Below are 21,327 nucleotides of genomic sequence, written 5' to 3'. Positions count from 1 at the left end.
TATACTGTATATTTTTAATGCAATCCAGTACCTGTAACAGCATACGAACTACACACAACCCAGTGGATATGTTATTGTTACTGGATCCCATGCAAATGGATCGAGATTGTTCGAAGGAAATGCAAAATTCCCTCAACGATTACAATGAAACAATTCTCTACAATGCTTCGATGTCCAAAAAAACTACAAATATAACACCAGGCACGAGGCTCACTTTTTCAAGCTGTCTCCTCATCTTTGCATTCTCCAGTTCCAAATGCTTTCTGCAAATCCACATTTAAATCACCTCTTAGCAAAAACACATGAGACCTAGACCCTATTCATAAATGGCTGCCATCCACAAGTACTCTTTTGTCTTGTGCTAATAAACCAAGAGGCCTCATTTTCAAACAGTTTCTCTTGAATCACAAAAGCTAACAATTACAACTGTTCCTTGCATACTTTCTTCAGTAAGTGCCAAAAGTTATACTTTCTTAACAAAAGGTACTTTTTTCCACACTTAATATTAGGATTATAACATGACCTTCACCTTAATGCAAGCTGTAATTGAGAAAAGAAACATTAGCTATGATATAAATTATTCCCTTGCCTACCTCAGGACGATCATTGACTTGAAACTTAAATGCTTACTACAGACTTATGGGTCAGAGAAAGAAGCAAAGAGAATATAATTACTCAGCAAGCAGAGGCCTTGGAACTACTACATGTTTCATGGGTGTAGATATAGAGAAATTAAGGAGGAAAACTATTTTTGCACCTTTAAAGAGACACATGGTGCTTACCATTTAGCCAAATAATCCGGATGGAATGATTGTTGCATAAAGTAAGCCATTTCCCGAATTTATCAACCAACTGGATGAGAATGGCGCTTACCATTACCACCCGGCGTTCCATCCCGCATATTTACTCGATCTTGTGAGAAAGGGCTTGGAAATGGAGCGATTCTCGCAAGTGGTAAGGGAATTCCCGAATTCCGTTCCGAAAGGAAATAGTGGACTACCCCTGGAGGTTGTCCACAATTTCCAAAAAGATTTTCCGGAAAATTGCTTTTCCATTTGACCTCAAACCGAAATTTCTGGATCTTGTGGCTAAGTGGTAAGCACCCACAGATGTGTGAATGAACAGTTCCTCCTGACTAGAACTATTGGTCGAACAGTTTCCTCTGGTCACTTCAATGACAAGTGGATTTTTCACAACGTTAAGTACGCACAATGCACTTAAAACTGTAATAAGTTAGCTTAATTGTGTTTATCTGTAAGGCTTGTATGAAGGACGGTGCCTACTATTGTAATTGCGCACACGTTCTGCGAATCTCAAGATACTCGGATTTCCTATCGATGATGCTAACTAATACAGGGATATCTTTGCGCAGTTTAAAATTATGCACGGAAAGTAGATCTTAGTAAGTTCTATTGGTATCCAAAAAGAAAATTGGGGGCAGCCATGCATTTTCCAGTGATAATTAAGCTTCAATTTGAGAAATAATGCCATACATGGCTATGTATTTAAAGCTTTTTACAAATATTGTTCGTGAATTATATTTGAAAAATGCATGGTTACCCCCAATTTTCTCTTTCGATTTCAATAACACTTGTTAAGATCTAAATTTCCTGCATAATCATAAACCAAGGAAAATATACCTTTGAATTAGTAGGCACCGTCCTTAATCCCTGTTAAAACGTACTGCATGGAATCACGTTCTAGTCTCATCTGTTGCTCTTTTGCTTCTAAAACCTGTAACTTGTCCTGTAGCTGTTTTTTTTCTTGCCTATTTTTCCTCGATTTCTGTAACACAAAACAAAATCCCTTTGGTACTTAAACAACGCAGCTGATGGATTTTTGCAAGCGATGAAGCCACGTGTGAAAATCTCGCCTGCCACATTTGTTGAAATTTCTGAATGCTGGCCACTTTTGCCACCTTGGTTAACCGGCCAATCAGAGAGAGGGTTGCAGTTTGACCCTTATCAGAAGAAAAATAAAGACGCAAATGGGAAAATAAAAGAAATCTTGCGAGTAATTCGATAGAATTCATAGAACGTGGATGTAAAGGAAAATATATCAAAGTAAAACATGACAACAAAGCCTGCAAACGGAAGATGAAAGGCGAAGGAAAAAGGCTCAAACGACTATAGTACAGAGTAGGTTGTGTGGCTGTAATCTAAAGTAAATATTTGACGAGTTCAAAAAAATTCCACTGTAAATTTTTTTAAGCTATCTGGTTTTGCAGGGAACCAGGACACACTTATGAAACATTGTTCATGTATTGGCTTAAATGTTAAAAGGCCAGCATCATCACCCAGATGATTACGTAAGGGCTGTGCCAAAAGGTTGACAGGATAAGATACTGCGGATCTGACGTATAAGATAGCCCATGTTATACTAATAATAAGTGGGACTTTAGGAACAGTACATAAAAGCCTAACAGACTCGTTCGAAAGAATGCATATGGCAAAGCAGCTTGGCGACTTGCAGAAAGCTTGTCTCTTGCGATTGGCAAGGAGCCTGTCATACATAATGAGGCACTCTGCTTAATTTCTGGATTGGACAAAGGAGGATTTCGATAGAAGGAGTAGTTAGTAACCATGAATAATGGATTATACCCACGAAACAACGAAGATACGTTGAATGTACCAAGGAAGGAGTGATCAGAGGAAACTAGGAAGGATTCATTACAGGTAATTAGGCCTGGAAAGGAAATCTTAAAGAATAAGCAGACTACCTCCATGGGCAGTCTACAGGACAAAGAAAAGATAATGAAAAGAGATGGTTTTGGTTAAAAGACGGTGGTTTATCAAACGAAAAAGAGCAGCTCAAGAACAGGCACTAAGGACGAAATACTAAAGGCATCAAGAGAGAAATCTCAAACTGGAAGGGAAAGTAGAATGTGTGGAAAATCTGATGAAAATGTTATCCATTTATAAAGTGAACAGTTAAAACCAGCATGACAATACAAGAAGGCTAAATTTGAAAAAAAGGAATATTTATTAAAGTATTAGTGAGACAAAATTTTGTCTTTTTCTTTTTTTTTTCTGCTTTGTGTGACCTTTGAAGACCAATAATTACGCATGCCAAATTTGAGTCCAAAATTCCAAATGAAAGTGCCCTTTTTTGACACATGTTTTTTTGTGAACGAGTGTCCACCATTACTCAAACCAAATTATAATATTGTCCAAGTAAGATCCCAGGTATGAAACTTTGGTTTTATAAAACAGGTTGATAAAGGTCGAATTATCACCGTGAAAGATTTGGAAAGCTGACCTTTCGATTCGTCTGAGCGAATGGAGGAATTGTTGGCGTTGTTGGTTTTAGATGAGGGTGTGGAGGAGCTTTGCCATTGGTGGAAATATGGTAACATGGATTTGTGAATAAATTAACGGAATGAGAGGCGTTCATTGATTCCGTAAGGATAGAGTGTCCCTAGTTGAAAGATGACTTTTTTTTTTAGATTTTTGCGCCTTTCTGTGTTCCCGTGGTGTAAGGATAGGCCGCAAATTGTCATGTTGTGGTGGGAGTGATTAGGAAGATTAGAATGGTGTGCAACTGGTTTTGACGCATCTGTGTCATTTTTTCCTACATCTCGTAGGTGTTCGCGAAAGCAGTCCGCCAATCTTCTTCCTGTTTCGCCTATGTAGATCTTCTTATACAGTGTGGAGTTTATGCAATAGATGACATTTGCGGATATGCATGTAAAATAGTCAGTGATTTTAACGCATCGATTCGGTCCTGAGATCTTAACCATGTTAGAAATAGAAGTGTCTTCATTCTGTGACGTTTGTAGTGTGGTATCGCAATCGACTTCTTGGGCACAACGTTTGCCTGTGGTGACAGCGGAGTCAAGGGAGCCACGTTTTTTGAAACGTATAAAATATGTATAATATGTTGGGAAGACAATCTAGTGAAACAAGATTGTACACAGAAAGAGAGAATTGTGGCAGTGTACTAACATGTATGTTACAAATATACAAGGAGACAAAAGTTCGAGCAGTATGAGACATGACTAGATCAGACAGCAGATGGATTGAACAGGCATAAAAAAGAATTTACTTCAGACATAAAAAGATGCAAAGGAAACCATGGTGGAGTTTGGGAAGACGCTGGAATTCACTAGATAGATGGGAATTTGAGGAATAATTGCTAAAAGCTAAAAATGTCATAAGACAGGAGAAGCATATAAAGTAAAAAAATACCTCAAGAAAGAGATGCAAAGCGGAACAAAAAAAAATGCAAGAATCAGAGATGCCGCATGTGGCTGCAGATGAGAGTGAAAAAGATGGAGAAGAGGGTTAAAACAAGAGTCTAGAAAGTAGCGGGAGGTTTACCATGCCAAAACAGGTAATGCAGATTGCCTGGAGAACACCAAGACACAGTACATGTATATAATAACTTTAATAACTTTATTATTTATACAGCGCAAAAATTCATTTAGATGTGATCTAATGCGCTTTACATAATCATAAAGAAATACTTAAATGAACATGAGTATAAATTACTTACTTGTAGATATAAAATTAAATTTAAATACAATAGCCTAAGATATATGTAAAAAGAACTTGAAATTAATGAAAGCTATCCTAACTAATAATATGAATATGCTATATAGATAAAAATAAATCATATTATTATACATCAGACTCACTGTGAAAAATCTGATTGGTCGAGAGCATTCAATCAATTCACAATAGCTTGTGAACTTGACATGATAAATGTAATATCTGCTGCAGATAATACATTTATCATGTCAAGTTCAACGTCTGCCTGGTTACTAAGCCCCTTGGAGTGTTCTCCTCAGAAACAAAATGGCTTCGCTTCTTTTTCTGAGGATGAATTATGTGAATAATGTATAATAAAACAATTACTGAATTCGGTTTTCGCATGATATCATGAATTACCGAAACCTTGTGTCTGTGTTATCTGCCGAAGCCAAGGGCTGAGGCAGATAACACAGACCTCGGTTTTGATAATTCATGATATCATGCTCAACCTCATCCAATAATTGTTTAATAACCGACGTTCATTATTATGTCTTAAGTAATTTCCTAAATTTATTGATCGATGATTCAGGTCTTACGTTTCGTGGAGGAGTATTCCACAAAGAAGGAGCTGCCACCTCGAACGCTCTGTCTCCAGATTTCCGTTTAGTTATAGCCTTTACAGTTTCGAGGAGACGTCCATCGCTGTTTTATCGTAAGTTGTAACTGGACTGTTTTCTAAGTTGGACTAAGTCACAAATATAAAATGGGGCATTGCCCTCTAGAGCTTTAAAAGTAATTAAGATAATTTTAAACATCATTCTATATTTAACTGGCAGCCAATGCAACTGATAAAGAACAGGCGAAATTTGTGAGAAACGTGACACATTTGAAACTAACCTAGCGGCTGCATTTTGAACACGTTGAAGCTTATTGATATGAATATTTGGGAGGCCATAGAGTAAACTATTAGAGTAGTCTAATCCACTGACAACTAACGCTTGAACGAGCGTCTTAGTGGCATCTTCAGTTAGATATTCTCTAATTCTTCTAATATCATGTAAAGAGTAAAAAGCTAAACCACCTGTTTTAGTAATAAGGTTACAAAAATTAAAATTGCAATCAAACAAGACGCCTAGATTTCTGGCCTCAGTCATTGATTCAACTCTGTCGCTGTCGACAAGCAGTGTATTTCTATTTATTTTACGAAGTTGCTGTCGAGTCCCAATTATCATAAATTCAGTCTTAGACTCATTTAACTTAAGTTTGTCCGTAATCATCCAAGCTCGTACAGCTCGAACACAACGTTCCATTGCATTCCATGCCTCCGTTTCATTCGTGGATCCATCTGGTCTAAATGACGAGTACAGTTTCGTATTGTCAGCATAAACATAGGCGTGTGGGAGGTAGTTCTGGATGATGTTAAATAACTTGCCAGCATATATGGAGAAGAGAAGGGGTCCCAAACAGGACCCCTGAGGGAGCCTAAATGGTAGATGCTGTTTTTCCGATAGACCATCTGGTTTCATTGCAACACGTTGATAAAGATTGTGTAGATAAGATGATATCCATTGAAGTGCATACCTTGTTATTCCATATGTTGTTTCCAGACGATGCAATAAAGCAGAGTGATCCACGATATCAAATGCGGCACTTAAGTCTAACATTACTCGTAACGAAACATGTTGTTTGTTCATACTAAGAAGAATATCGTTAGTGACGCGTAGAAGGGCGGTCTCCGTGCTATGAAACTTTCTGTATGCTGATTGAAGAGCAGGAAACAAGTTGTTGCTGTTTATGTGACTATAAATCTGATCAAAAACTGCTCTTTCTGTAATTTTTGACAGAAATTGAAGGTTACTGATTGTTCTGGAGGAACTAGTCTTTGATCTAATGGACTGATATAATTAGTGTCAATCTCCTCGCGTATAATCTCAATCTTTCGAAGGAAAAATCTGTTAATGTCATTACAAAGTACAGTCTTATCTAGATGGTCTGGAAATACCAAGCTTACTATATCACTTACTAGCAGGGCGTAAGTTGTTAGCATCAAAAGGATTCTGATATGATACTGATCAACAAAGAGGCAATAAAGTAAGAGAGATGGGCAAAAGGTTTGACAGCCTACAGATGACCATACTTAACAATTGAAGATAGTCATGTACAGCATACTGTCATATGTCACGCCTTCAATAGTGCAAAATCTACAAAAAGAAACGAGGAAAAACAAACAAAGTGTCGACAACCTACAATTGAAACAACTGAAAGAAGAAAAGAATACAAAGTCTGAGTTGTACCGATAATATTTGGATATCAAGGTGGTCAAGTTGAGAATGTGTTTAAAGAGACTGATAAGATATTTGATGCAAACAAAAGAAAGCAGCATAAGCAGTACAGCGATGCAGGAGACAGTGCTAATGGACAGTGAAACTATACTGAGAAGTATATTGTCAGGGCTAGTGGAAAGAAGATGTGAGAAAGAATGATAACAGTTTGAGGCTCTAACTTTGTCTCTTCCATTGTTAGTAAAGCGGATATTTTAGCCCCCTGGGCTACATGTCTACCCTGATTTTACCACCTATATGTATCATCTGTTGCCCTTGTTCTGAGACAGGGCCACAAATCTTGGGCAATGGTTCTGTCACAAGTATTTACCACCAAACTGGATATTTTACCATTAGCACATTGTTTAATTCCAATTGATTATTTTGAAGACATGAAGGAAAGCATTCCCTCCATCTTTCATTGTTCCAAGGAGATTGAGTCAATTGGTAATTTTTTTGGTTGTGAGAGCCAAATTTGTAACTTGGATCCGTCCTTCCAATTCGACCCACCATAAATCTGATAATTGTTCATAGCAGCTTTGTGAAGTTGCTCTTTATCGTAACCATTTGTCTTGCGGTTGTACCTCTTCACCTGATATTTATCTGTTGTCCTTCACATAAAAGGCTTGCAGTGAAACTAAAGTGCTAACATACAGTTCATTTCCCATCAAACCAATATTGTTACTGTCGATTGTGAATTCAAGCCACATGTCAGTTATATTTTCCCAGTACAAACGCCCCCACATACACCTCCTTAATTTAAAATAAGGACCTATCACCTTTTTATTCTCTTGGTCACATTTTTGGCTATTTTTTTCATGCTCTCTTATCTTTCCTTTTAAGTCTCTTATTTCGATTTGTAATCTCTCCTTTTCTTCTTTCCACTCTTGGCTGCAAGAAGCAAACATAACAATGAAGTGAATGGAGGCTGGGGACAGCTATTCTTAGAGTTACTTTCATAGAGTTATCTCGTAGAGTTAGAGTTAAGTTTCCAAAATCCTGAATTCAAGATTTTGGCAGTCGTTAACTCTAACTCGAAGTCATAACTCTGCTGAAATAACTCTATTGATAGTTAACCTGATTAAGCCTTTTGTAATAAATAAAATATTCTATGTATGGTATATTTTAACTGAATGATAGCTAATACGACCCATAATTAACATTAAATTCAACCACATTGCCATTGATATTTTAATGTAGTGTAATGAGAGAAAAAAGAGCACAACTGGGGTTCTCTTGGTCTCTATGTAATAGTCATATAAGCTGCTGCTTTCCGAACTTCCCGATATCGAAATTGGACTTAGAGTGTTCTTCGCATAGTTGTTGAGTACTTTTTTATAGCTCGTGTCCCATCGCTGTTGAAAAGCCTAAAACTCACTGTCTCAGAGGACATTAAGCATGGTGAGGCAAATTTTATTATAATTTTTTTTTGCAAAAGAAATGCACAATGGTGAACTTGTTCTAAGTGAATTCGCAAGGAAAAAGTAATTGGAGGACCTTTAGAGGCAAAGCCTTTCCTGATCAACAGCTCATCTAAAAGGTAAGGAGACCAACTTTGTTCAGTGTCGATCAAGGGTACAAAGCTCTGTCCGGCCGTTCATGATTCTTTATGAGAACATCAACAAAATTGGATCTTTTTCAACTTCAAACAGAGATCGTACTTCATAACAGTAAGCATAACTTATCATGTTTACACTCAGCAACAGGACCCTTTTCTGAGTAGTTGTTGAACATTTGTTGTCAGTGCGAGCAACTGTGAACAAAACATTGTGGAAGCAAAGACAGTTACGAATGCAATGTTGAGCAGGTCCAATAATGGGAAACCGAGGATCCATTGCCAAATGGAGTTGATGAAGGACGGGCCATGGGGCATTGCAAGTGGAGATGAAGCTGCCCCTGCTTAGACCCATGCCAAGAAATTTGTTATTCGACAGGACAAGGCCCATGCCATCACTGTACTCTCTGTGTATATTTCATTGCTGTACTTCCTCTGGGAACCAGAGGATGCCGAAACAATGTGGAAAAAGCCGGAAGACTAGTTTAACAAACAACTTGCGATTGACTCAAGATATGTTGGTGACAGTATTGCATGTCAATGATAAAATGATATATGAAATGGATCATATATGAACTGCGGATATGAAATCAAGTGAAGCTATGATCCTCGCAGTTATGAAATCAATTTTTGCGAGGTCACGGGCTCAAACCCCGTTGAAGTCCTGAATTTTTCAGGCTTCTTTACACAATTGCAAAAATTGCGTTCATGAATGCGAGGATCATAGCTTCACTTGATTTTTTATATCTGCAGTTCATATATGATCCATTTCATACATCATTTCATTGTTGATTCATTCCTCACGGGAACATTGGAACCCACAAATGACCAGCTCCCAATGTCAGTGGCTTCATAGCTCAGTTGGTTAGCGCATTGCACCGGTATCGCGAGGTCACGGGTTCAAACTCCATTGAAGTCCTGAAATTTTCAGGCTTCCTTACGCAATTGCAAAAATTGCGTTCATAACTGCGAGGATCATAGCTTCAATTCAGTATTGCATGTATTGTCTTTTCTCAGAGCCCAAACATTATACTATCTAAGTGTGCTAGACGTCATGTTAATCGTTAAACATTTTCGTTATCAACACCTAGCTATGGACTGCCAGGCTGAATAGTCACATTTCCAGTTTTGCATATGTTGCCTATCATCAAAATCTTCCTTGTCTGTCATTTCCTGCCTTGTGATATATGTAAAAGGATTTACGCTGTATGGCTAACAATCACCGCTTCTCGTAAGTAACCAGAAACATAAGTCAGTCCTATTTGATATAATTAGTGACTGCACTAGTACAGTCGAAGCACCAGTGTGTTGGGTGCTGATATCGTGAGGTCGGCTTTGACCGCATCTGCTAAGGACGCTACGTTATCAGTTGATGTTATTATATAGAGTTCAGTATTGCCAAATTATTATGCATTGCCAGCTGTTAGCACTGCAGAACTTCGAAAAGGAGCTCTGAATAGTATTCTGGGGTCAGAGTAATTCAACAGTTGTATCAGTGGTAGACATTCTTCGAGAGGGGCCACCCAAGAAAAAGAATAGAACCACCTACTGGGAGTACATTACAAGGACATTTCCACACCGCTCCCACCGAGTGTAGGTGAACTGTGAAAGAAGGATATGAATCAAAGGGACAAAAGAGGTTGTGTGTCCCACTGTAGTCCCAGTGAAAGTGGACTTTAACCATAGATTGTTATCACAAGTGTGTAAGCTGTAAGAAAGTCTTGACACCTACTGAATATTGTTTTAATTCATACTTAGCCTGTTCAAGCTTTGAATGACTTTCATCTTCTTGTCTCTGCAAATCTGATCTTGCAATTCCTGTCAATAAATACAATAATCATTTTAGCTAAAACCTAAATATTTATATCATACTTATTAAAAGAACTAGTAATTCATAATGGGAAAACAAAAGACATGTTTTGTTAATCAATATCTGTATATCGATCTGATGCATATTTCTCTTCATTTACATAACGTTTCTTTCGATTTTCCCTTGTTAAAATGTCTGGAATCACCAAAAATACCTAGTGTCCATTAACATTTAAATGCTGACTTTTAAGGTCATACACAATATTTGCGGCAGATCTGTATCACATTTACCAATCTCTCACCTTTGTCTTAAGTTTGTAAATGTAATACAGATGTGGACTGCATCCTCCGGAAAATTTACACATGAACACAGAATACCAATACACCCAGCCAACATCCAGTTTAAAATGAAGGATTCTGACACGTTCTTCATTTTAAACAGGACGTTATTTCTGTAAAAATTTATATTGAAACATGGAGAGTTTGACTCCCTTCGTAGCCAAAAAAGGTAAAGTATACATTCTCTGCCGTTCATGAATATCAAAGCCATATTCCACCGGGTTTTTCTCTGCCATTGAGAAGCGTGAGAATTCTGGGGGTTAATTGAGAGTTTGTAGCTCATCTTACATGTAAGATCATCGACCACAGAAAGGTTAATTGTAGTTACTTCTTGTCGTTGTTTTAAATTATATTTCCAGATGTTTGGTGCTGCTGAGAGGAGACTTGCTAATTTTGATAAATCTACACTTTCAAACGATCGAGAACGTTTTCCTTGTCTCCTTCTTAGATCTTGCCAGTGCGGAATCATGTCCTTGTAGAAAGTCGGTAATGTTTGAGAAAATTGAAACACATCACTCCTTTGTACCTGGAGGCAATTCATCTTAATTTTTATCGATAACTACTAAATATTATATAGCAAAATTGACAACCTGTCAATTACATCTGGCTGGGTTTGCGGTGCTCCAAGATCACACATAGTTTGTATGGCGGCAGCCGTGGGCGCCTTCACATGCATTCGGTCCGATGCCGTTGAGCCGGTTGATCCTCAAAAAAGCGTAGCGGTCAACTAAAGCACATTTACATTTGCATTTACAGCTTTCATTTAGCCGTTGTTGTTTCATATCTTCCACTTCAGGTAAGGGTAGAAATTTCTGAGCACTCTATTCTAGGATAAAAATTTGTCATTTAGCCTCAATTTTTCATAATAGATTTGAATAGATTTCTGTCTTACTTCAAACCCCCATTAGATCTTTTTTTTTTACAGACTGTAACGGTTAAGATTATTAACGAATGAAATGACTCATATATTGCACTGTGGATATGAAATAAAGTGAAGCTATGATCCTCGCAGTTATGAATGCAATTTAAGCAACTGCTCACAGCAGCAAAATTCAGGATTTTAAAAGGATTTGAACCTGTGACCTCCGCGGTTCAATATATGATTGATTTCACGGGAATATTAGAACCCACAAATGACCAGCTCCCAAAGTCAATGGCTTCATAGTTCAGTTGGTTGGAGCGTCCCAAAAGCATTGCGAGATCACAGATTCAAACCCCATTGAAGTCCTGAATTTTTTAGGGCTTCTTTACGCAATTGCTAAAAATGCGTTCATAACTTCTTTGTAATGAACTTGGGAACAAAGTTCTATTCTTTATTTTATCTTGTAATTAATGCTGTCAATCATATTACCTTTACCAATAACGTCTTTGATGATTCCACATGGTTGCATGTAATATGTTTTAGCAATTTTTAGTTAGTACCCTAGCTCCTGGAAGCACCACGAGTTTTTCTCTCATTTAAAGTTTGGTTACCCTTTACTATTTAGAGTACAAGCGAGAACTGATGTGTAAGTACAGTTTTGCTATTACCTTCTACATCCTACTCTATGGATATTTAGTTTTGTTAGTCTTTTTCTCAGAGTTTAGAACTGCTAAGTAGCGTGCATGCCACAACGCCCAAATCTGTTGCCAGTAATTGTTCCGGTTTTGGTTGTTCTATGAAGAACTTGGTTAAGTGCTACATCCTAGTTGAGTTCATATGTTTATTACAAGAAAGGGTTACGTTTTGACAAACGTTGGCCGTGTTGCACTTTATATTTCAACAGACTTAACTGATCAGAACGTAATGAGAAGTGCTTTGTTTTGTAGCCCATATGAACCATGTGAGAGTTAGCCCTACTAATGGAAATGGGCCCACACAAGGACAGAGAAAAACTCTGACCAGGGTGGCAATTGAACCCACGACCTTTGGGTTAGATCAGTGCTGCTCTACCGACTGAGCTACGAGGTGAGACGAGAGCAGGCTGTGGGAACTGAAGATGTTAAAGTCACGGCAATGAACATGTACAAGTACAAGGAAGTGTTATGTTTTTACAAAAGTGCTACACAGCAACAATTGTAAAAACGTAAAGCACTCCCACACACTAAACTTTATCTCTGCAAGTTGTTTGGCATGTGACATTTTCGGCCCTTCAACAGTTGTCGTGAAATTGGTATAACAGTAAAACATCGCTATGCAACTCTGAGCCAGTCATTGGTAAATAAGACGTGAAAAGGACCATTATAAGAACAAAGAAACAATTTGAGTGAACAATGAGTGTTGTGTCGGCGCCAGGAGAATTCGCCCCTGCTAATGACAAGATTGGTGGGAGGCGTGGTGGCCACATGGTTAGACTGCTTGACTCCGGATTGAGTGGTACGGGTTCCGGTCCTGGCCGGGGACACTGTGTTGTGTTCTTGGGCAAAACACTTTAATCTCAAGGTGCCTCTCTCTACCCAGGTGTATCAATGGGTACTGGCAAAACGCTGGGGTAACCCTGTGATGGACTAGCATCCTATCCAGGGGGTAGAAATACTCCTAGTCACTTCATGCTACGGAGACCGGAGGTAAGCGCCGGCCTGATGGGCCTTCTGGCTCCTTTACTTTATGACAAGACGAACATTGTTAATCCAAAAAAAAAACTTTAGTCACGAAATCAGAATACCAGTATGTTTCACCTCACCCAAAACAGCTTTCTGGAAAGTGAACAGAAAGAAAAATAGAGAAAGTGCCTTCAGAAAATTAAAGAAAAAATTTGGTCACATTAAAACACTGTGCGAAGGCCCGGAAGCCAACTTGGGAGGCTATAGAAGCCAAACGGAATAAACTGGACTCCCTAAACGAAGAATTTAACGAAGCTCACTATGCATATGAAGAAATGCTAGACACACTTGTCCAAAAAGAGGAATCATACCAATGGTTTGATGTTAGGGATCGGGAGTTCCTAGAAAAACAAATGAAAATTTGCGAACGTATACAATGGATTGAAAGAAGTTCTCATGGCTCAGAAACGAGCATTACATCTCGCCATACCTCGAAGACAAGTTCCGGAAAAGGCAACATGTTATGCAAGTCTTTGCAGCATTCCTTATCGCTTCCTAAAGCAGACGCATCTGCCAAAGTCGCCAAAGCTAAAATTGAAATAGACTATTTTAGAAAAGGAAACGGAGTTAAAATAACTCCAACTTGAAAAACAGTGTGCACGAGCAAAAGCAGAAGAAAACGCATTCAAAGAAGTACTTGACGAGCCGCTAGAGCTGGATTCACAATTCAAAGAAAACGTAAAAACAGAGAGCGTAAATGCCAGACCCGAAAAGAACCCTCAAGTCTTGACGAGTTCTGTAAAACAGGAAGTGACAGTACTGCTTTCATTCCAATTTCAGTATCACACAATAATTAACTCACCGCAGAAAGAACAACTCCTCACACTGAAACTTGATCAAACATCAAGTATTAATCTCGCCCTTAACCAAGTAGTCGACCTGCAACTCTGTCAAACAGAATTGAATTCGCAGTTGATCAACCAACAAAAGTCATTTCATCTCCTTGTTAAAGAGCCACCAATCTTTTCCGGAAATCCATTCAAATATCAGGCCTTCATAACCACATTTGACGCTATTATTACCACAAACAATAAAGACCAATTATTTTTTCTTGAAAAGTTCACAAGCTGCAAAGCAAACGACTCTATTAAAGGTTTCCTAGCAGCTGGTTCACACACGGCATATAGAGAAGCTAGAAAACTCCTTGGCTAACGCTATGGGAACCCCGTGATCATGCTGCTTGAGAAACTGGCCCTTGATTAGTGATGGCGATTCAAAGGAACTTGAGGACTTTTCTGACTTTCTGATACGTTGCAAAGAAGCCATGAAAACAATGAAAACGATGACAGAGTTAGACTCAAGTCAGGTTCTGCTCTCTCTGTCCGCCAAGCTCCCTTCCTATTCAGGAGTCAAGTGGTGTAGATTCGCCCATGAGGAGCAAAAGAAGCACAAATCTCCAATCCGTTTCAAGGATTTCGTCCAGTTTGTAAAATTAGAAACCGAGTTGACTAACGACCAACTTTTCTCCCCAGATGCTCTCAAGAAAGAGAGAAAGAAAGGCTCTGGAGAACAGCGAGATCGAAGCGCAAGGCCAAGACGCCAGAATTACAGCGGCAACCACTATGTTTTCAAGAGCGGTAAATGTCAAAATTGCATCTTCCTTGGAAGCAGATTCATTTATCCATGCATTACGGCATTTCCTGTGTCGCCAAGGGCCCGTGCGACAACTCAGAAGGGACCAAGGCACTAATTTCGTTGGAGAAAGCAGAGAGCTCAAAGAAGCTTTAGAAGAAATGAAATACGACCACACAAGAATAGAGTTATTGAAGAAAGAGTGCGACTGCATCAATTTTAAAATGAACACACCAGGATCAAGGTCTGGTCCCGTTGGCGTAAGGCGTTTCTTCCCAGCCTACAAGAAAGACAGAAATGGCCTCACAGAAACCTCGACTTTGGCGACGTTGTCATCATAAAGGATGTGAACACTCCTTGCAACACTTGGAAGCTTGCCTGTGTATCCGCTGTTTACCCCAGTGACGATGGCCAAGTACACAAGGTTAAGGTGGCTCTCGCTGATGGCTTGCTGGACAGCAAAGGGAAGAGAACAGGTCCCATGCGTTATGAGAGGGCACCATGTTCATTTTGGAACAAACAGTAAGGATTATGAGCACAACATCAAAAAAACAAGACATCAGGACCCATACAATAATGCAACCAGATTTCTCATGATGCCCATAAAGAGATTAGCAAGGACTGGTGCAAGGCAAAAACAAATAGCAACCCAGTCTGTTTGTCATAAAATTTCCCCCTAAACAAAAAGTGAGTTTGGCTAGTGGTGGAAAGCATTTTGAGGTCGGTGGTAAAAAGACAAAGATTAGATGAAGATTATAGCGGAGCTTCACGCACAGCACCACATATTTGAGAAAATATGGTAGCCCATTGATGCGCAAAATTTTGGTTTTATAGCTATGACATCTCGACTGTCCGTATGTCCACCCCTCCATATATGCTAATGTGACCAGTATCGCGCTAGTTTACGGCATACATCTGTGACATTGGATATCCATGTTATGGTAAATTGACAGCTGTCAAAAGCAGGTATCTGCTGACGAGTATGTAACCATATCGTGGGCTCAAGTTTAGAGCTCATCAAGGTTAGCTGTCTTTTTTTAAAGTACAGGTACTGGTTTTCGATTGGATGGCAGGCTCAACCCAGTTTAACTCACCTAAAGATAATGGAAGCTTCATTTCTCACATGCTTTCTGTGGCTCGACGTGGCTATATGGCCATACTAAGTCATCTAAGGCTCTTAACAGTCAACGCTTTTCGTGTTAAGGTGGAAAACAGTTTTCTTTCTGCATTTTTTGCTGGTTTTAATCCAGTTTGACATAATATCATGATAGCTGTGGTCCACACTGGTGGCTACACAGTTATTCAAGTCAAGCATTGGAGGGATATAAACTTAAAGCTGAGTGTTTATTTTAAATTTGTTTAGAGCTGCTTTTTTCTCTGTATTGCAATTTTTGGCATATCTTTACAAGCTCTGATAAGGTTGCATGATGCCTGGAGGACCTATGACTAGAACAGAAACAAAAAAAAGAGAGGAAGAGAATGAGAACGACAAAACAGAATACCAGTAATAGCTCAAACTTGGAGGAAGAAGTTACTCCCCAAATTCTTTTTTTTGGTCACTAAACCGTTTGTCATTTTTACCGATGCGTTATTTCAAGTGGTTTAATCGGTTTTTCCTTTGCTCAAAAATGAATCTGTAATTTTTATTCTCAACTGGAATAAATTAACAATTATCTGTACTCTCTTGGACATAAAGAAATGGTTTATTTGTTTGTTTCTCTTGCTTTAACAGTGACAAGAAAATTTTGCCCTTATCCTATAAACACGTAATCACAATGAGTTCTCGTAAAATTAGGAAGAAGTATCACTAGCTTGTGTTTTCAGGAGTTTGTTTAAAGCTCCTCCAGGTAATTTGTTGGAGCGGATCTTGTTTGAGGTTTGTCCTTTCTTGGTTGCATTGCCGTATTTTGCCGATTCTTGTTCCAAGCCACGCTGGCGTGTTTCAATGAAATACCTCAAAATGTGAATGATCTCGTTTTCTGATGATAAAGTGGAATAAAGTACATCAGTAAAACTCGTTTTTGACCTTGACCTGACAAAGTTTCCGGATGGTTTCTAATTTTTGCGTGATTCCTATTCGCTGGCTATTGCCAGTCGACTCTGAAATGGCTTTTTTCCTTTTCCATTCACTCGCTGAGGATGTGCTTGTTTTTTTTTTTAAATTCATGCGATTCAAAAAAACATTCATTGCCAAACTGGTTAATTCCAAAGCAAATTTCGCTTGAAAAACTGATATAGCACTCAGCGCTTCTTGATTTATGCAATCTCAGTTTTTTGCGTGAAATTTACCGCTGCATTCACTAGTTACGCAGTGAATTTTTCTACAGAAGAAAGCAAAGAAAACGATTTAATTAAGCAGTAACCGGAACGACACCAAAACACAGACAATTCAAAAACCTTTTTTTTTCACTAACCTTACAGGCAGTAAGAATTTAACTAACTGGGGGGCTCAGCTTTTAGGCTTGCCTAAATCTACATATTAGTAAGATTCTTTCCTCAATAGAAACTTTTGGAAATTAACGTAATTGATCACGAAAGGATGCAAACTGGAGTTCACCAGTGATTAATTTATAATTTTTCTGAATACATAAATTACACAGTCCTGTAGGTTTCAATGTGATTGTAATTACTTGCTATGGAAGTACTAAATTTACCAAGTGCAAAGTTCTTGAAGATTTTCATCAAAAAGGGTTTAAAGTGATCATCTGTTTAAATTTTATAGGGTTTTTAAAGTCATCATTTACAATAGTGTGGGCTCTTTGTTCAGGGCTCTCGTTAGGGTACTGGGACCTACTTAGCCTCCCAGTGTGACTGTTTTGCTTCGCCCTTCACACCTCTCTTGGATATTGAATCATCACTTAAATTAGTAAGAAAGAGCCATCGGCCAATAAGCTCTTTATCTATTGTTAGTGCAATTGTTTTTCTTTGTCTGTGCACAATGTTTCAAATTGTGCCTTCGCATAGAACTTTATTTTCTAATTGTAAAAGCCAGTCGATCCCATGTGCTTTTGTTTATCAGAATTTATCACTTTTATAGAACGAAATATTCCTTAGAGTGTGCTTAAGTGTCATTGACATCGTCACCGAGTCATCAGGGTGAGGTTACCTACTTTTTTGCAAGGTTATGTTAATCATTCATCGTATTTTGTTGACTCTTGGTACATGTGAGTTGCCTAGACAGGCTTATAGGTGTTTCTGTGTTCTGCTGCTATTAGTGGCACAGAGCCTTGTGATAGTATCAACTGTCCTTCTTTGTGTTAATGAAATTACATAATCTTAGTTTCCAAAGGATCTTGATATCAGCAGGCAAGTCAGAAATTTAAGGAAAACGATAAAACTTTTGAAATTACAAGACATGTTTCGACAGAAACTTCTGTCATCTTCAGTTGATTAATGTACAAAGCGTTAAGTTGAATTGATAAGTCGGAAAAACTGCTAATTTTGCCAGTAACAACGGAATGTACATAAAACGTGACAATAGTTGAGGTCACACTACGCACTTTTGCCCGAGGGAACATCGTTTTACCTAGGGAAATTTTACCGGAGTACACCCCAGGTAAATTTATCTCGGGTTTCATTTTCCCTAGGTAAAAAGGTCACACTGAAGAAAATAACATCTAGGTTTACAAGGGAATGACGTGATTAAATTTCATGCCGCATAAACATGAAGTTGGTGGGATGAATAGTCCAGTTTCGAATTCCCCGCTCATTCTAAGGAACCGCTGGATTTTGGTCTAGCTGGCGCAATTTGTGCACCGGGACGAGGCTAAGCCTGTATTAGCTTTACTTCCGTCCTTTTTGCTTTCGTTTAAACTGCGCTACGAGTCGAACAAATCTTAGAAAATGGACCAAGAGAAAGGTAAAGAGAGCAAGAAAAGGAAACACCGAAGCCGTGGAAAAGAGTGTGCAGCAGCTGAGTGTAATAGTTATGAATATAATAGCAATGGAAGTGTGTCTGGTTTATGCTTTTTTAAATTTCCTACGAAGAACCCTGCAAAAGCACGTTGGTGCAATTTGATCAAGCATCAACACGGAAGAGACGGTTTTCGTGTAAGCGAGAAAACTGTAATATGTGAAAAACATTTTAGGAAACACGAAATAATCAAAGGTGCTGGGGGAGTGAGGAGCAGATTGGGTAAAGGTGTGGTATTGTTAAAGTCTGTGTAATTTTACAATAACGCTGATTTTATGACAGTCTTGTATCACAACTACATCACTGTTGAATTGCATTTTGATGGAAATCTGTTTATATTCCAGCTGTTGAAGTGCATAATAATTATGATAATCTTGTATAGTTTGACTTAAAAGAAATAAAACAGTCCATTGTTATGCTATTTCTGGGTCTGCATCCTTTATTTGTGTTCTATGTATACCTTGTGGTATACAATGAAGGAAGCTGATTTAAGCTAAATCAGAAATCATGATTCTCAAATCTGAAGGGGTCTACTACCGAAAACATTTTCTAATTGTAAATTTTTGTTTTCTTTGGTTTGGTTTCATTTCAATTTTGTTAAATGAACTTTCCTTTCCAAATAGAAATCATGTTTTAGAATGCCTGTAAGTATGGGCAAATGAAAAAAGGTACCTAAATTGAGGTCCAAAATAGAAAAGCTAGCTTTGTGAAGAACTGCATATCTGTTGTCTTCTGTCATGTTTTGTCTGTGTGTGATTTTGGAGAGAATTCTGCTACAAAGGTTTATCAAAATCCTCTAACATTCCATCAATGTGAAAAATTCACGTTCTGAATGTAGGAGTGGAACCATCAATATTTAACTGGTCCTCAGTTACACCTTTGCCACGGAAACCTCCAAAGGATAGAAGCAGTTCTTCAACAAAGGCCTGTACATCAACTACAGGTGCCGGAGAGACAGTGGTCATGTCACACATTAAAATAGTTGAAGAGTTAGGGTCCACATGTCCTCTGGGAGAAGTTGAGGTATAAATATAACTTGCATGCTATGACCTTGTCCCTAGTGGTATTACATCCCTAGAGTCTGAATAAGTAGTGCCTCCTTGAAGTGACAATAACATTGGGCATGGAAACAATAAAGAAGAATCCTAAACAATGCCCCATCCCTGATGATAAGGAAGGCTATTGTCAAGGAGAACAAATGAAAAAAGAGGTTTATATGAGGTGCTACATTACCCCAGAGTCTTAGGTCACATTTTTTTTGAAGCCCCATGAGATTTCAAATTTTTTTTGTGTGGCAGGGGCTTCTCACTTGTTGACATATTTCTCGTGCTGCTTAAACATAAAATTTGTACTTTTAGGCATGTAGTGTGTATTTTTCTTTCCTTAATGAATGTCTTATTTTATTTACATTTATATTTTACATGTTCCAACAGTAGTGCTGGGAAAGGTGAAGTAGGAACTATGTGTTCTTTGGGAGATGTTGAGAAGGTGTTTGCAAAACACACTGAAGATAAGTCCACCCAGACATGCTTCCTGTTTACCTCTGAAGTTGACTCAATATCCATGGACCATACATATGCATTTAGCTTTGGAGACAGCATTGATAAAAAAGTATCAAGGCAGTCTATACAGGAGCAGCTTGAAGTAAAGGAGGAAATATTGATAAACCTTAAGAAAAAAGTTGGGCAGCTGCAAAAAGAAATTGATGAGTATAAACAAGGGGAATTTACACTTGAAAAGTTTAAGAATGACAACTCTGCGATTAAATTTTACACAGGCTTTCCCAATTACACAGCGCTACTAGCATTTCATAATTACCTCAAACCAAAAGTAGCCAAATTACAATACTGGGGTCCAAAAAATGTACCTGACTCCAGACCATATCAGGAGCAAGGGAAAAATAAGCCAGGCCGCACGAGGAAATTAAGTTCTTTAACTGAAATGTTTATTGTCCTTGTTAGATTAAAGGTTGGTCTTTTTGTTAGAGATCTAGTTGACAGATTTGGCATTTCTGTTGCAAACTTTAGAAAGATATTTTGTACATGGATTAATTTCTTGTATTTAGATTTGCCCCAATTATTCCCTTTCCCTTCTCAGGAATCAGTGCGGAAAAACATGCCACAACAATTTGCCCTGTACCCTACTACTCGAGTGATTATTGACTGCACAGAGGTTTTTGTGGAGGTACCATCCTCAATGTTGGCCCAGTCACAGACCTGGTCCAACTACAAACACAATAATACATTGAAAGTTTTAATTGGAATTTCCCCAAATGGCCAAGTAATTTTTGTTTCAAAGTTGTGGGGTGGTAGGATTTCAGATAAGTGCATAACAGAAAAGTCTGGCTTAATGCAATACCATAAACCTGGAGATAACATCATGGCTGATCGCGGTTTTGAAATCACCAATATTTTACCCCCAGGTGTTGGCCTTAATATACCTCCATTTAAAGGTGCCAGGGCCCAGTTAACAGCTGAAGAAGTGACTGAAACAGTTCATATTGCTTCTATGCGAATTCACGTAGAGCGGGCAATAGGTAGAATCAAGAACTATCACATCCTTGATGGCACTCTACCTTTGACCCTGGCCCATACTGCAGATCAAATATTTTCAGTCTGTGCCTACCTAACCAATTTTTTGCCTCCTCTTCTCCCCCCTATAAAAAGCAAATAAAGGGGGAGGCTTGGGTATGAGTTTATTACACTGTACTTTTTTGCTGCACCTTTCAACAACATACAAAAATGTAGTTAATGAATAGCTGCA

The 21,327-nt window shown here is 38.4% G+C and overlaps 2 protein-coding genes across 7 annotated transcripts in view; one reads left to right on the top strand and one right to left on the bottom strand.

Moving 5' to 3' along the window:
• LOC138007093 (centrosomal protein of 83 kDa-like) overlaps positions 1-21,327 on the bottom strand; it is a 622,454-nt gene that overhangs the window by 24,075 nt on the left and 577,052 nt on the right. For 3 of the 6 annotated variants that reach the window (XM_068853816.1, XM_068853815.1, XM_068853817.1), the window contains 4 exons: positions 10,103-10,166; positions 7,573-7,684; positions 1,685-1,785; positions 215-263 (listed from right to left, as the gene is read on the bottom strand). In XM_068853816.1, coding sequence (XP_068709917.1) covers positions 215-263; positions 1,685-1,785; positions 7,573-7,684; positions 10,103-10,166 — 326 coding nt within the window. Of the gene's footprint in view, positions 1-214; positions 264-1,640; positions 1,786-6,609; positions 6,674-7,572; positions 7,685-10,102; positions 10,167-16,423; positions 16,631-21,327 lie in introns of those variants that run through there. The other 3 variants (XR_011123993.1, XM_068853819.1, XM_068853820.1) reach the window with 3 other exon arrangements.
• The window catches only part of LOC138006216 (uncharacterized), a 709-nt gene continuing 61 nt past the window's right edge, over positions 20,680-21,327 (top strand). Inside the window, exon 1 of the mRNA XM_068852396.1 lies at positions 20,680-21,327. This exon is cut by the window's right edge and continues 61 nt beyond it. Within this exon, the coding sequence (XP_068708497.1) occupies positions 20,680-21,237 (558 nt within the window). The 3' untranslated portion in view covers positions 21,238-21,327.

Source organism: Montipora foliosa, chromosome 6 (genome assembly GCF_036669935.1).
Source record: "Montipora foliosa isolate CH-2021 chromosome 6, ASM3666993v2, whole genome shotgun sequence".
NCBI classification, from domain to species: Eukaryota; Metazoa; Cnidaria; class Anthozoa; order Scleractinia; family Acroporidae; genus Montipora; species Montipora foliosa.
Note: the sequence above shows the minus strand (reverse complement) of the source record. Positions and strands in the feature narration are given on the sequence as shown.